This window comes from Anas platyrhynchos, chromosome 7, assembly GCF_047663525.1.
Source record: "Anas platyrhynchos isolate ZD024472 breed Pekin duck chromosome 7, IASCAAS_PekinDuck_T2T, whole genome shotgun sequence".
NCBI classification, from domain to species: domain Eukaryota; kingdom Metazoa; phylum Chordata; class Aves; order Anseriformes; family Anatidae; genus Anas; species Anas platyrhynchos.
In genome coordinates this window covers 17,271,310-17,286,669 of record NC_092593.1, presented here as the reverse complement: position 1 = coordinate 17,286,669, position 15,360 = coordinate 17,271,310, and the positions used below count along the sequence as shown (strand labels likewise).

The window sequence follows — 15,360 nt, the reverse complement described above, 5'->3', positions numbered from 1 at the left end:
AAAGGGGTACAAAAGATGAAAGCCAAAGGCTTGACTACCAACCCATTCTTCATTTGTTTTAATGCTTAGTTAATAAATGGGCACTTTTTACCCTGTATCTACTTACAACACTTTTAATGGGGGCTGTATTTTTAGGTCAGGACAGGGAAAAGCGTAACTACACTCTTAACATTTCTGTGCAGCTGGAGAGATGAATCACTAGTAACATATCAGAACTGGAATGAAGGGAGAGAACGAGATCTGCATAAACCAGGGAAAAGATGTGGCTTCATTTCATCACAAACAGGTTCATTTTATATTTCCTGTTTTGCAGGAGTTGTGAATTGATTCTGTTGTTTTCCAAAGGGGGTTATGTTTTTAATCGCTTTCAAGAAGTACAGTTTGTATTACAATCTTGTTACGTGGTTATAGATTGCATAGCTGTTTCTACGGTTAAGAAAAGAGCAGCAAAGTATCATGAATTTTCTCAGAGACAAGGTGATGGGGCTTAAAAGTATATTAATAGTTCTAGTATTTTAGTGTCAAAATATAAATACCCCAGTGATACTGAATCTTTAGTTCTACTTAAGAATCTATTATGTGGCACAGCAAAAAGTGTTGATGCGTTGCTGGTTTTCACAGTCACTTTTCTCATAACCAAAAGAGCCAGATGGACCGAGCTGCAATTTTTCCTACTTTCAAAAACTGTTTTTATATCAGCAAACATTTTTAAATACTCAGGTTTCTATCTCATTTTTGATCACATAGCCAATCTGCTGAAGAATTTTGGGTACCATGTTTTGTTATCTAATGGTGCTAGCCTCTACATTGTCACATAGATCTTTCTTTTGCTACTGTAATAAAAAATAAATTAAAATGTTGCCAGTTCCAGTGATTTTTATCATTTCTCAGTTTCTGTTTTCTGATTTGTGAGTCATATGATAAGGTAAACATGTCAGGTTCTTTGGAAGAAAAAAATATCCAGCTTTATATTTATGAGAAGAGCTGAAAAAAGTGATCCAGTTGCACTCTTGTAATCCAAAAGCCAAAACTGAAAAGAAAAAAAAAAGGGGGGAAGAGGATCCCACCCATTCCCATCAGCTGGCCAACAGATGGGAGCAGGTCAACAAATTGTTGAGTGCATTGTGTTCCTCTGAAAAATCTATTTTCCTTCTAAGCAGGTCAGCACTGGATGTCAGTACCTGCATCTTGCCAACAATTTTCAATGAAAGGAAGTCAAACTATTTTATCTGGAAGACGTAATTTCTATATGCTTCCTCTTTTTTTTTATATATAATTGATTTTTGATTTTTTTAAAATGATGATATAGGCATATGTTACATGACTCAGCGTAGAGGAATTGGTTTAACTTAATAAAATCAAACTGTGAATAAAAATATGAGCCCCATGGACCATCACATGTACTATAACATGATATGTCCAAATGTGTTTGATGTAGGATCTTGACTTGTTCAACCAATAAAGGGGATACCCTTCTTAACAATATCTAAGCTAACAAAAATGTTCTTTCCAGTTCTCAGGTGAATATTGAACTCTGATTTTTTTTTTTTCTTTTTACACAGGACTCTGGGGTGATGAAAACTGTACTGTTTCTCTTCCTTGTATTTGTAAACGTAAAATTGCATGGAAAATTGAGAAAGAGATTCCAAAAGACCAGAACCAACAAGGAATATGTCCCAAGGGCTGGTTGCACTTTGGATTCAAAGTAAAACATTTTTTCCTGCTGTTTGACTATTCAAAATGCATTCCATATTTATGACAGAAATTGGACTTCCTGAAGATTATTCAGTATTTAAAAACTTTCTTAGTTTTTGAAAGCAGGGTCCTTAGATTTATGAATACTGACACGGTGATATGAAAGTTTATGGCTGTTAAGTAGCTTTGTACAAAGAAGGTGCCTTAATACGGTGTTAAATTCTACTTTAGTTCAAGGAAATGTATACTTATTTATGCAAAAGCTTTCTAAGCATATTTATACATATGCCATCAAAAAGCCTGTTCCATGCCTTTTCCCATTATGACAATTCTGTTATGGCCTAAAAACAGAACTCTGACCCCTTGGTGTACACAATGGATGTCATCCTCCTAAAGATGTGGTTTCAAATATTGTTTGTCAAAGATGCTTATAAACTGAAGCCTTTTTGAAATCGAAGTTTCAAAGGCAGTCACTTCATTAGGCTTTTATTAAACACATACATTCCATAACGGTGACGTGCATTGAGGTGTCCAGGCTTATCCCAGTGCTAAAATGCAGTGACTATAATGATAAATTTAACCTAGATTACATTTATTTTTAAACAAACACTTTGAATCCAAGCCTAAGTGCAGCTGAACACCAATACCAGGAATGTGGAAATGATCCAATACAGGACAGAAACTAATGAAATAGGTAGTTTCAGTAAAGTGTGTGAAGTGTTTCAGTGGCAATGATTCAAATCCTAATTAGCCCACCTGATGGTATCCAGGGGTTCTCAGCAGGACAGGTTAGACACTGGAAAAGCAGGGAAGGAGACCTGTGTCTTTATGTGAAATGCAGTAGTACACTACTGACCGCATGGCATCATCTGAGGTTGTGGATCCAGCACTTTTAATAACTGGTGAGCAGTTTAAACTGGAGGAAAAACAAAGCAAGTCTTTTATTTTTTGAAACAGTGTTTTTTGATACAAATTCCAAAGGATCCAGACCACCTGAGGAGCTGGTACTCTGCACAAGCATTCTGCAGTAGATATGATGGTTCCCTCGCTTCCCTTGAAGATGAACTGGAACAAGGTAGAATACTGAACATATTTTTAAATAAATGAGATTTCATCTTCACTGTGATGCTTTAATAAGGTTTAATCTTGGATACAGATTTAGGAAAAAAGATCACACAAATCGCACTCAGGTTTCCAGTGCTTTAAACAGATCAGTATGTGTTTTCTTTCCTGTTTTCCCAAAATATAAAGAATACAACATCACACTGTTGTCAAAGCAATCTTATTTTTATCTATTAATATTACTTAAAATCTGATCTATATTATAGCACAAAGTGCTAGGCTGGAAATGTTAGTGAAGTGAATGCTAGCACATTCAGGAATATTTAAAATCCATATTCACAAAAATCTGTGGTTGAATTCCATGCATTTGTAAAACCTTCTGTTTGGAGGTGGCAAGAATCTAATTGGCTAACTTTGAGAAATATTTCTTTTCACCAAAATGAAAAAAGTTTTTTCAACGATCCAGTACCCTGAATAAAGTTGTACTCCAGCTTGAGTTGTTCGAACTACTGTCACAATTTCTAGAAGACTTAATAGGCTAGCTCTTGACCCAGCTGAAGTTAATTAGTGCTACTGAATTTATAGCTAGATGACAATGAAATGCCACTCATGTTCCTGCTTTCTAGTAAGTAGGTAATGCCTTTGATTGGTAGTTTTATTTTTCAGTGCTTTAATGTGTTGGAAGAGACTTCAACCAAATGGTTACCAGTTTAATGTATTTGATATTTTACTTCTGTTTTCATTTTTCAGCTTTCATAACAATGAATCTATTTGGACGGAAAACTAGTGTTTGGATAGGTTTCCAGAGTGATGATTATGAAAAGTGGGTGAATGAAAATCCTCCAATGTATTCCAATTGGTCTCCAATTCAAGCAGTGCATGTGAGTATTTCTGAGGCTTTTAAGGACATTGAGTTGTTGTTTTGGCTGTAATCATCATAAATGCCACAAAGACAAGGCCAAGCTTGTTACAGCAACTTAGTCTTCTCTTAACTTCTGCAACTTCAGACAACTGTGGGCACAATTTTATGAGTGTAGCTAGAGGTTGCAAAAAGAGCACCATCTAGACAGTTATTTATGTAATTTATGGCTGTAGTCCCATTATTTTACAATTTCAGTCAAGCGCTGGGATTTAAATTATATGGTTGGTATCTTATACTAGGTCTGAGCAAAGTTTATGAATAATATTATGAATTTCATATTTTAGTATATTTTCTACACCAAGTTAGTTAGTATTTTGGTTAATGTTTTAGTTTGTTCAGTGCAAGTTTGCAACATGTTTTCCTATGAGGCCAAATAGCATTTATGTGAATGTTCATTGTTCTACCTAACTACATATATATAATAGTGAGTTTCAGCTAATTATTAATTATGTCTTGTTTTACATAGCGTCTTTTATAATTAATGTAAGATTCTGTGTTGATTGCAGAGACAGCGTTATAATAGTGCCAACGTTGAAGAGCAAGTTCCACTTTGTACATTGGTATCAAATAGCCCCAATTTTTATTTTACGGGAAAATGGTACTTAGAAAACTGTGAGAAAAATTATGGGTTTGTTTGCCAAAAAAAGCAGGGTAAGAATTTGTTTTGGTTTACTTCTATTCTCATTTGTTTTTGTGTTGAATTCCACTTTATTCACTTTATTTCCATCTAGAAGCAGCTTGTAAGAGGTGTCTATAAAACCAGGAATAAAAAAGATTTTTAAGGTAGTTTTACTTCGATATTTCATCAGACTAGCTCTACACTATTTAATAAATCAATAGCTGTGATGTTGAAGTAATTTCTCAAAAAAATTTTTGCTGTTAAATTTTGTTCCTAGCTTTGAGCTACATATTGTGGATTTAAGACTAGAGATGGAATTTAATGTTGTCTGTCATTGTAAGCAGAGTAGCAGCATGAAATTACAAAAGGCAAAACAGGATAATTTGGATGAAAGTATTTGTTGTTGTTGGACTTGTAATCTCGGACCAGACAAGACTCTAGAAGATGTATTTCTGTGAACAGTGCAAGCCAATTGGCTGATCAGTCGTAGCTTGCCTTTTTTTCTTGTGCTTTTCTGGTTCTGTCACTGTAATGTCCACTTGCCAGAAGCAGCAGGATTTCACAGGGAACGCACGTTGTTGTTTCGCTGTGGTTTTGCTCGAGCTGAGCAGCAGAGCTGCCTCTCGGGTGGGAGCTGCTGCTGACCCTGAGCACGTCCTGGGCATTGCTGGTGCTGCTGTCACAGCATGTTACCAAAATGGACTGGAGGCAAAGTGTGCACTCTAAAGCCAGGGCTGGGCTGTCATCTGAGCCTTTGTGGAGCACCCCTGGGGGCTGTACTGGATGCGTGGTGGTTGTTTAGGATGGCTCAGCTTTATCTGTCACCTCATAGTTAAGCCCTAAAGAGGAAGTAGCTCCTGCGGCTCTCCGCAAGAGGCTCAGTGGAGTAAATAGAGTAAACCAGCACACTTTGGGCAGAACTCACATGTGGCTCTTGCAAACCATAACCATGTTTGACATCATTTATTACAAAGCTCAGTTGTGGGGAGTGCAGGAGTAATCTTGCATACAGTATAGGGAAGAAAAAATGCATTTTCCTCCTCTGATTGGTTTGTGTTTACATTTTTATCTTAACCCCCATGCTGCTGCTCCAAACAGGCAGAAATGGCTTTAAAAGGCTGTCCAGGAGGGAGATCTTAACTGGGATCTAATCTCACAGTGATGCTTGTATTAGGACTCTGTCAGCATTTTACTATATTTCCTAATTTATTTTTTTAAGCATTGACACACACTGAAAGCTGGAACAAAATGGAGTGCTTCAGTAAGCTCAAGAGCAGAACTTGTTCTGCTTAGAAATCTCAAACTGTAAATGATTTGTGGATTACAAATAATCATTTAACTTCTTTAAGATGCTTGTTAACACTCCTGTTAGCTGTAAAGGAAACTGAATTTATAAACACTCCACATCTTAGCGAAGCAACTGTTCATCATCCCTTCAGTTGTGTCTGTACAATCATTTGTGAGTCCACATACTGTGCTGTGAACTGAGCTTGGAAAAGATTACAAATAACCCTTCAAGAAAGAACTGCTCTAAATTACATGCAAGGAGTCAGGGTTAAGAGCATGCTACAGCCCACATCTGGGATATGGCCAAATCCCATGCGATTTCCTGCAGACTTTCAAAGGTCCGCTCAGTGGAACCAGCTCCATCCAGGTTTTTGTTTTGGACACATTTTATTCGTTCACTCTTGTCATGAGTTTTGTGGTATGATCGAATTTCAGATACTGTTCTAGTAGTCAACTATTTTGTTTGCCATGCTTCCTGAAATCAAGGAGTTTGCAATCTTTAGATTTGTTTTTAAGCATAGTTTTACTTTCATTATTTGTTCCACTGTGTTCAAGCTGTCCATTTAAAAAAAATTAATCTTTTTACTGTTTATAACAGACACATCCAGGCATGTCATCAATGCATCTGAAATGTACCCGGTGCCAGATACTTTAGAGTATGCAAACAGAACATATAACCTAATACGTGGGAATTTTACATGGTCTGGAGCTTTAAAAACCTGCATGGCAAATGGAGCTGAGTTGGTCAGCATTGCAGACCAGTATCACCAAGCGTTCCTCACAGTCATTGTGAATCGGCTGGGATACAACCACTGGATCGGGCTGTTCACTGCAGATGTGCGTAATGGATTCCCTGTCTATGTGATTTATTTTTTTTTCATTAGCAAACTAATAAGCTGTATCATTCACTAGAAGTTATGTGAAGTTTTCAGCTGGAAGTGAAACTCTAGCATGAGCCCTAGCTATGTTTCGCAACATGATACATAGATTTAATGAAAGATGGTTTGATGCAGAGAGTACTGAAAAATGAAAGCCATAGAAAACATTAAAAAAAAAAAAAAGAAAAATTTTATATATTGTAGTGTTAACATTCAAATTATGATTCATTTTGAGCTGCTTTATGGCTCAATAATCACTTGCACTTGATGACCCAAATACCCACCCACCAAACAGAACAGCAAGGTAGATGTAGCTTGTAGTCTCCTAGAAATAAGTCGGGAGGGTCTTTGGAACTGCCTTTTGTTTATAACCCAGCCTAGGAGGGGTAGAAGGAGCTCTGGTCAAGATGCCACCAGAAGAAAAGGCATTTGTATGGCAGTAAAGTATATTAGAGGAATAATGTAAAATTTGGTTTGGCAGAACGGGCTTAACTTTGAATGGTCGGATGGGACTAGGTCCTTGTTCACCTTCTGGGAAGATGACGAGTCCCAGGCCTTTGGCAGCTGTGTGTATATGGATACCTCGGGGCACTGGAAGAGCGCAAACTGTGAACGACTTCTGCAAGGAGCAGTCTGCCATGTGCCACCTAGTAAGTTGGAGTTAAGTTTTGCAGCTGCGAAGATTTAATATAAATGTGTGTAGGGGCAGTGGAAGCATATGAAAGGAAATAAATCAATTTGAGGTTAAGCAATGCTGATACTTTATTCAAAACTGATATATATATATATATTTTGGTATTTTATTGCTGTTATCTCCTATTTGCAAAGCCTTTTGTTTCCCATAATATATTGGCCATCAGGTCCAGTCCATCTGAAAATGAAAAGAGAACTGCCATAATAGGAAAGAAACAAGAAAATTACTTTCTCTCTTCAGTGAATACTATATTACCTGAGAAAAATGATGATTGTTAATAACTAGCTTGAAGGGAAATAAATTCAGTTTATTACAATTAACTGTCGAATGGGAAAAGAGAAACATTTAGTGCAAAGTGAAAAAATAAGTCACATCTTCACTGATTGCACATAAAAGATTTTGCAACTTCTTTTTTTAAGTAGAGGTGAGAATAATTTCTTGTATCCTAAAATACATTTAGTGTCCTTAGAGCTCTACCAATTACCTGGTCTTCATTTGAACATAGAATTCAGGTCTGGAACTGCACTCAGCTCTCCAAATTGTAGTCGCCCTGACTCAGGGAGGCTCTTTGGCACAGTATGTTGTACACTGGAGAGGCTGGTTGCTGCACTCCAATGGGAAGCTCCAATGGAAAGCTCTCATCTGCCTCTGTGCCACGGTATTTGGCATTCAGTTATCTTTGTGGCTTTGTGGAGAGAAGCTTTGCAGCCCCTGGAAATCCCTCGGAGATGCTGAGCAGCCCAGAGTGCCTGCCGGATGCTCCTTAACTCCCCGTGCACATCACTCTGTGTTAGATAAATATCCTGCTATTACTGTGCAAGCCCTCAAGGATTTTCAGCTGGAATAAAACCAGCTTTACAGTTCTAATACAAATGTATGCAGTTGCTAGATTTTCACTTTGAAAAATAGAGACATAACAGAATAACATGCTTATTAGCATTATTCCAAAACAGTGTGTGGTATGTTATATTAATGTGTATGTTGTAGTGCCAATAAAGCTGTGCTGTTATTTCTATCACAGAGAAGAAACTCACTGACTATAAAGGCTTATGTTCAGAAAAAACTGTTCCCTGGATCAAATTCAAAAACAGTTGCTACAGTTTTACCACAGTTCTCCAGGGCACAAGTTTTGATACTGCATATGAAGTCTGCAGAAATCAAGGTAAGTGATTATTTGGTAGCTGTAAAATGTCATCATGATATCGTAAAAACCCCCATTCTTCTGAAAATCACAGCATGTATTTTCTCTAGTGCAAGATAACAACAGTGGAGCTCATAAGCCAACTACAAAATTGGAAGCTATATACATCAAAAAATGTTCCTTTCTGCATGAAAATACTGATTTCTGGAATAAGACACAAAATGTATTTCTTCACTTCAAAATTGTTTTAAAATGATGTGCAAAGAGTTTTATATCAACCTGAGCATTTTCACATTAGTTGCAAAATTTAAGAAGTTATAATGTATAACCAGACATATCAACCTTTTCAATTAAGGTTCCTCATATTAACTTTTTAAAAGGCAATGTTAATTTTCAGTTTCAGGAATTGTTTGAAAATCTGTTTTGTGTTTAATCTACAGGATCTAATCTTCTGACTATTCAAGATGAAGATGAAAATACCTTCATTCTGGAAGAATTGCACAGTTTGGGTTATTCTGTGCAAATGGTTTGGTTGAATATCCTTCATGTTACAGATAGTAAGTTTTTGGTAGAAGAGAACTGAATGTAAGAATACGGATTTTTTATTTTTTTTAAATGCTGGTATAAGCCCCATCCAAAGCAGTATTATCTTTTGAAACTTTTTTCACTGTTTATTACCTGTTTGTTGTGTACCAATTTTTTTCTGTAATCGTTATTTAATAGGTTTCTGAAAAGTCAATATATATGCATGTGTGTGAGGGCCTTAATTTGCTTCTTAAAGAAACACTACAGGCTATCTTCTGTATCAGCTATGTAGTACGTTTTTAAATTCTTAAGCAACAAAAAAGGATTATAATAGCCAAGCAGACAAAATCCTGGCATTCCTTTAATACAGTATTATTTTTTGTGTGTGTGAAGGTAAATCCAACTGAAACACAGATGCTTATCAAAGCATGCTAACATTTTATAATGATTTATAACTTCTGCCCTTAGATGAGACAGTCTCCTGGTCTGATGGCTCTCCCTTAAATTATTCTAACTGGGGCATCAGAGAGCCTGAATTTGATCATCTCAAAGGAAATTTCTGTATCAGCCTGAGGACCACAGATGGTATATGGCAAATATCTCCGTGCAGAGAAAAAAAAGGATTTGTATGTAAAATGGATGCAGGTATGTGCTTTCATAGAAGCAGGCAATCGTGTCCTTATAACCATTGTTTATGTGTTCCTTGTTACTTTCTCTTAGTTTTCATTTAAATAATTCTGTCGTTTTGTACTAGAAAAAATATCTGTGGAAGAACAAACCAGCCAGGGTAACCTCCCTATGAGGAGCCTGTGCAGCCTTTTTGTTGCTGCATGCTGCAGTAGACTTTCTTTTGCATGGGTGCACAGAGAGCCAGGCTGAGCTTCACAGACCCTGCAGTATGTGCACCTGCACGGATGTGAGCAATGGGAAAACATCTGCAAGAGACCTGAAGTGTTGTGAGAGCTCACCCAAAATGCCAAAATCACTGCAGGGACCAATAGCTCAAATAATGCACCACTGCACTCTTCTGTTCATGTATTTGCACATTCTAAAGCGCATAAATGCTGTTGTTCATCTTTGCCACAATGCCAATTAATACATTCCTCTGAACTTAAGATATTTTAGGTAACAGATTTGGTCATGTTTAACTTGGCCTGTTGTAATCCTATTGACATGAGTCAAGTTAAACAAAGAACAGCCTGCTCTTGTATGTTTTGGGGCAGATTGTCTTCTGAGTGTCAATGTTACACTGAGTGTATATACTAATTTTTGTTAGTTCTGTCGATAGTTTTCTAACTGTTCTGGATTCTATTTCAGATATTGATGCAACAGCACCCTCTGAAAAATGTAAGTTCTTTCCGGTCCTTTCTTCATTTTTATAAGGAGTAATAATATGTTTTGAGTTGATATTTTGTGAGATTACTTTTTGTAACTGTTAAGCCTGTGATTTAAAATGCGTATGAAGAGTGCTTTACATAAAATATTTGTATTTTTGTATTTAAAATAACTCATAAATGAAACTATATTTACATAATAACAATCTCTGTTCTTCCATTTCAGCATCATACCCTGGGCTTGCAGCTCTGGCTGTTCTTGTAACATTGGTGATGCTGGCTGCCATTTCCATTTTTTTGTGGTGCCTGTACAAACAGAACAACAGACTCTTCAGCAGGATACTGTGGATTAGAAATGCCTATTTCCCACAGATTAACGCAGACGTTCCTGCTTTGGAAGAAAGCATCCTCATTTCTGATTTTGAGAGAGATGACAATTAATCCACTGGGAGTTACAGCAGTCACATCTTCAGTGTTACACTTCACATCCTACAGCATTTTTCTTTCCGTGAACCAGTTGCAGCTCATTCTCTCTGCCATCAGCAAGGACACCTAAATGCTGCTGGAAGAGCGGCGAGAGGAGTGAAGCAGCAGCCACTGCTCTTCCCTTCTTTTTGAATTTGTTGCAGCAAAGTTTCTGAAAGGTTTTCATGGTGAGCTGTGAGGAGCTGAGCACCAGGCACATCTGATCTCACCAGCACCAAGCCCAACCTTCCTCAGTGGCAGAGGGTCTGCAGCCCCTTCTCAGGTGACCCAGGGCACGTAATTCTGGAGAAACCCTTGTAGCTTTGCGAGAAGCATGCAGGGGCTGCTGTGCTTGGACTGCTTTGGCTTGGTGGCAGAATTTGGTGAGGATGCACAGAACTGTGGAGAAATTGGCTTCTTTGGGAAAAGCTGAGAACTGAAAACACTCCCATAGTATAAACCTCAAACCCCTCATGTGGAACAATTGTGTCTGAGCCCCTGAGCAGTGGGCATTTCCATGCAGCTTCTTCCTTCAGGAACGTTTGGGCTTTTGTGCTTTGTTTTTACATGTTGCAGAAGCTGCTCATGAGCCAGCATTAAAATTTGTCCTTGTATTTAGGAACTCTGAAACCTATTCCAAGGATTATAGGTTAGTTCTTTCTAATACGCATTGCATCTGTAAAATGAAGAGTTAATTTTCAGGCACTGGATCCTTGCCAGGTGGATTTCCAAGCCTGCAGAAAAATGAAGTGACTTTTGATTTGGGAGTGTCAGAGCTGTGGTAGTTTGTCTAGTTTACATTATAAAATATACTAGGCTAGAGATAAGATGATGTATGGACTTTGTCATCCTAAAGTTAATATATTCAATAGGGATGCTTCTGGTGCTCTGTTAGAAAACAATGTGATCTCTCACCCTGGTTATTTCAGAAATCAAATCCCATCAACCTCTTTTAAAGACACTTTGGGACAATATCCATTTGAAGAAAAATACTGTTATGAGTCTTGTTAATGTTACAGTAATAAATGGCTTTGGTGTTCACCTACAGTATTACTGCAAGCAGTATTTATGTGCACTCTTCTGAGACTCAGCTCTCCAAACATAGGGAGAAGATGAGGGAGAATCACATCTGCAGTTCCCAAAGGATGCGCCTCTCTCTAGTCAGAGTCCTGTAATCCCAAAACACACCCTCAAAAGGCTGCTTTTCACTTTCAGTCATCATACTAAGGTGCTAATGAAGGAGTGAGCTTGCACTGGCCAGTTGTTCCTCCCAGGCTGGTGGTTTTGCAAGACCCAGTGTCAGGTTACAGTGGTCCAAAGTGGACATGCTGACTCCCTGGGGGACTCCCACAACCCTACCCAATCCTCCAGCCACTCCTGTGAATATATCTGAATGGCTTTTGGAGGATTTTTTATTATTATTTTTATTGCAGAGTGGAAAAACAAAATGTTAGTCACAAAGAGTTACCTCAGCATGTAATTATTGTGCCTTCAATCATCTCTAAAGGCTGCTGTGAAGGGCTGTGCATGTTGTTGGGTCGGTTTGTTTGTTTGTTATGCAGTGACTCATTCTAAGAATTTTGCAAGAGCCCTAAGATGGAGGCACATTTTTGAGAGTTTAGCAAGCAGCCAAAGCCAACTGCAGTGTTTTTATTTAGTATTTATGCACGTACAGAGGAATGTATGACTTCCTTTCAGTTGGATTTCACATGGCCAGTTCTATAAACATTGCAAAAATTGCCTTTTCATGTCATATAATTATGTCTAGGGTTATATTTTTCTTAATTACTTGATACATAGAACATTTCTGTGCTGGTTTACAGAATTCAAGAAACGTGGTCAAGGAGGCTACAGATGCATTTGATCCCAATACAATTTTCATCTGACTTTTTGAAAAAAACTTCTGTGGCTGTAACTATTAGATGTTCTTATTCTGATTTTTTTTTTTTTTTTTTCCTGTCAGGGGATTTTTCCATCAGATTTTTTTATCAGAAAAGCTGAATAGCTTTTCTCTGTATATTTTGTCTAGTGGTTTGACCCCATCCATTAGTCTTCAGGAATGTTTTTGAAGCTTGGCTGTGGATCTGCAGATTTATGTATGGGACTGCTTGTATGTGAAGCCCACTATTACAGGTTGTGCACTGCAGCTTTGGAGTGCAGTTGCAAGACCATTTGCTATTTGTGTGTATGAACTGTGATAGCTTCCATGGGGCTAATTTTGCAGTATCTCACATTTAAAAAAAAAAAATAAAAGATTGTGACCATCACTCCCTTCCCCGTGAGAATTTCACCTATTTAAATACAGTTGGAGGAGCTAAAACCAACATCTTTCCTTCATCACATTCACTGACACGTGTACACACTGCCTTCTTACAGCAGTTAGAGTGGCTTGCAGGATGCTTTTTGCTTGCAACAGTAAGCTGGGTCACCTCAGAGGACGTGCATTTATCAGGCTCTTACATTGTTACCCAGTTAAGCATACTGTCAGATTTTGATGTTAATGAAGGTGTATATTTTTTTCAAAAAAAATTGACATAGGCATTTTATCAATTTTCCTTGAAGTCTGTTGTAATCATTTTTAATATATTTGAAGGGCAGTTGTATAATAAATAACCCTAACCTCAAAATAGTGATTGTTGATTAACATAGACTATGATGTACGTGATCTTGCATTAAGGGAAAAACAGTTCAAGCAGTGTTTTCTTCATGCTTTGAAATAATTCTAAGGGAACAGTCCTGTAAATATTTATTTTAAAAATCTTTCATCATTTAACTTTTCTAATTGCAAGTATTATTCACTCAAGAATGTAACTGCTGATTGCTTTCTATTCCTTGTTGTAAATCTAAGAACTTTTTTTTTTTACGGTGAGAACAATTATTTGCTGGAGCAGCGTCCCCAGGGGTGTGGTAGAGCCCTCATCACTGGAGGTTTTCCAGATGTGATCGGACAGGGTGCCAGATAATCTCATCTAGGTTCCCTTCTGCCATAACAGTTTGAACCTGCTGATCTTTTGAGGTCCCTTCCCATCTGGGTTGTTCTGTGACTATGGATTTTACCATAGCTCATTTGTTTTCCCTTAATCCAAGATCTCCTACCCTGTTCCTGATCAGGGTACGTGGTGCCTACGTTTTGATTGCTGACTGTGATACTATCGGCAGTGACGTTCACTGTATTATTTCAACTGGAAAATTAAAGTGTGAATAATAACTCTCCATGCTGCAGTTTTCCTTTCCCCCAGCTTTAATTAGCTGCCAGGCTTTAGTGTCTTCTAGCAGCAGTTCCCAGGCTTTGCACCAGGTTATCCTGGCAGAGGGGGACTGCTTGCAGCAGGCTCCTTTCTGCCTACCTGGCTGGACCCAGCAGACCCACACACATGCGTGGTGGCTCCGGTGTTCCCCAGGGCATGAACAAGGGCGTCCTGGAGGTGCTGGGAGGGGAAGGAGCCACACGCTGTCAGTAGGTACACTGGGGGAGCACATCAGTGATGCGTGGGTATTCTCCCAGCCTAGTGCCTGGTCCCTGCAGCTGGGGAGCCAGGCTCCTCCAGGGGGGTGACAAGCAGGAGGAATTGCCCTGCTGGGTTGCAGAGGCTGTGTAGTGTGGGATCCTGTTCACTTCTGCCACGAGCAAGGTGGAAGTACACAGACTGCAGAGCAGTACCTTCTGCTGTGGCACTGAGGTCTTTCCCATGTCCAAGAACCAGGTTCACCAGAGCCTGAGCAGGCAAGTGAAGGTTGCATTTTCCTCTGCTGTGCCCATTTCTTTGAGTGTGTTTACTGAGAGGGAAGTGTTAGACATTTCACCGCTCCCGTGATTTGGAGTGGAAAGAGTGGAAGAGTATCCCCATCAGAGATGGGTGTACTCAGGCCAGTGTATAACAAACCTTGTCTGCCAGATGTTTTGCTTTTCTCAAAAGGTACTAAGACCGACCAACCAAGCAACAAACATGCTTATTTTTGCAGACTGCTTCGGGAGAGAATTTACCTCCTGGTCCCTTAGGCAGTCCTTGCCGTGCATCTGTGAGGAAAAAGATGTGAGATGCTGATGAGTTTGTTGCATCCTGGCTGGACAGGAGGCTGCAATAGGAATGTATGTATGCTGGACGTGTCTGGCATGACCAGGCAATGGTTGTGGCACAAGGCAGGAGGTGGGCAGCGTGACTCCTAGGCTCAGCTGTCTCCAGTTGTGCCTCTCATGAGCAGTGCTCTCCTGCTGTGCTCAGGGAGCCTCCTCCCTTCCCCAGCCTTCGCACAGATGCTCACACTTCTGTGAAGAGAGGCAGTGGGGCTGCTTTAAATCTGTGCACTACGATCCAGAGGGAGCATAAGGAAGAACAACTTTGCACACCGTGTGAGACTTGGCCAGCTCTGGTTCCCAGGGTGCCACAGCACAAAATCCCATTTAATTTAGCCTCCTACATTTTTCTTCCATCCTGTTGCCCCTCCATTAGTTTAATAACAGTCATCCTCAGGCTCCTGTAATAATAAATCCCCCGTAATGAAATCCATGGCATACCCTCCCTCCAGGCCATTTATATATAAGCAGGCTTTTTTGGTGTAAAGCTAAATTGTGCCCATTCAGCAACTGGGTTCAAAATCCTCAGCTCTCAATAAAAAGGCCTCTTGAGCTAGAATAATATTTCCTTTGGTGATCAGCGCTGTGTTGATTTGAAACCCCTGAAGAGCAGTGCTGATCTGTGACAGTCTGATGCAGCCCTGGTGGGGGGAGCTGGCAGGA

General features: G+C 39.0%; 1 protein-coding gene across 3 annotated transcripts in view; it reads left to right on the top strand.

The window, feature by feature from the left end:
• PLA2R1 (phospholipase A2 receptor 1) overlaps positions 1-13,835 on the top strand; it is a 43,424-nt gene extending 29,589 nt beyond the window's left edge. For 2 of the 3 annotated variants that reach the window (XM_072040377.1, XM_072040376.1), the window contains exons 19-30: positions 183-286; positions 1,563-1,705; positions 2,653-2,770; positions 3,508-3,638; positions 4,186-4,330; positions 6,184-6,422; positions 6,945-7,113; positions 8,179-8,319; positions 8,739-8,855; positions 9,292-9,468; positions 10,141-10,170; positions 10,384-13,835. In XM_072040377.1, the coding sequence (XP_071896478.1) occupies positions 183-286; positions 1,563-1,705; positions 2,653-2,770; positions 3,508-3,638; positions 4,186-4,330; positions 6,184-6,422; positions 6,945-7,113; positions 8,179-8,319; positions 8,739-8,855; positions 9,292-9,468; positions 10,141-10,170; positions 10,384-10,598 (1,729 nt within the window). In that variant the 3' untranslated portion in view covers positions 10,599-13,835. 3 annotated transcript variants of the gene reach the window in all.
• The last annotated feature ends 1,525 nt before the right edge of the window (positions 13,836-15,360 follow it).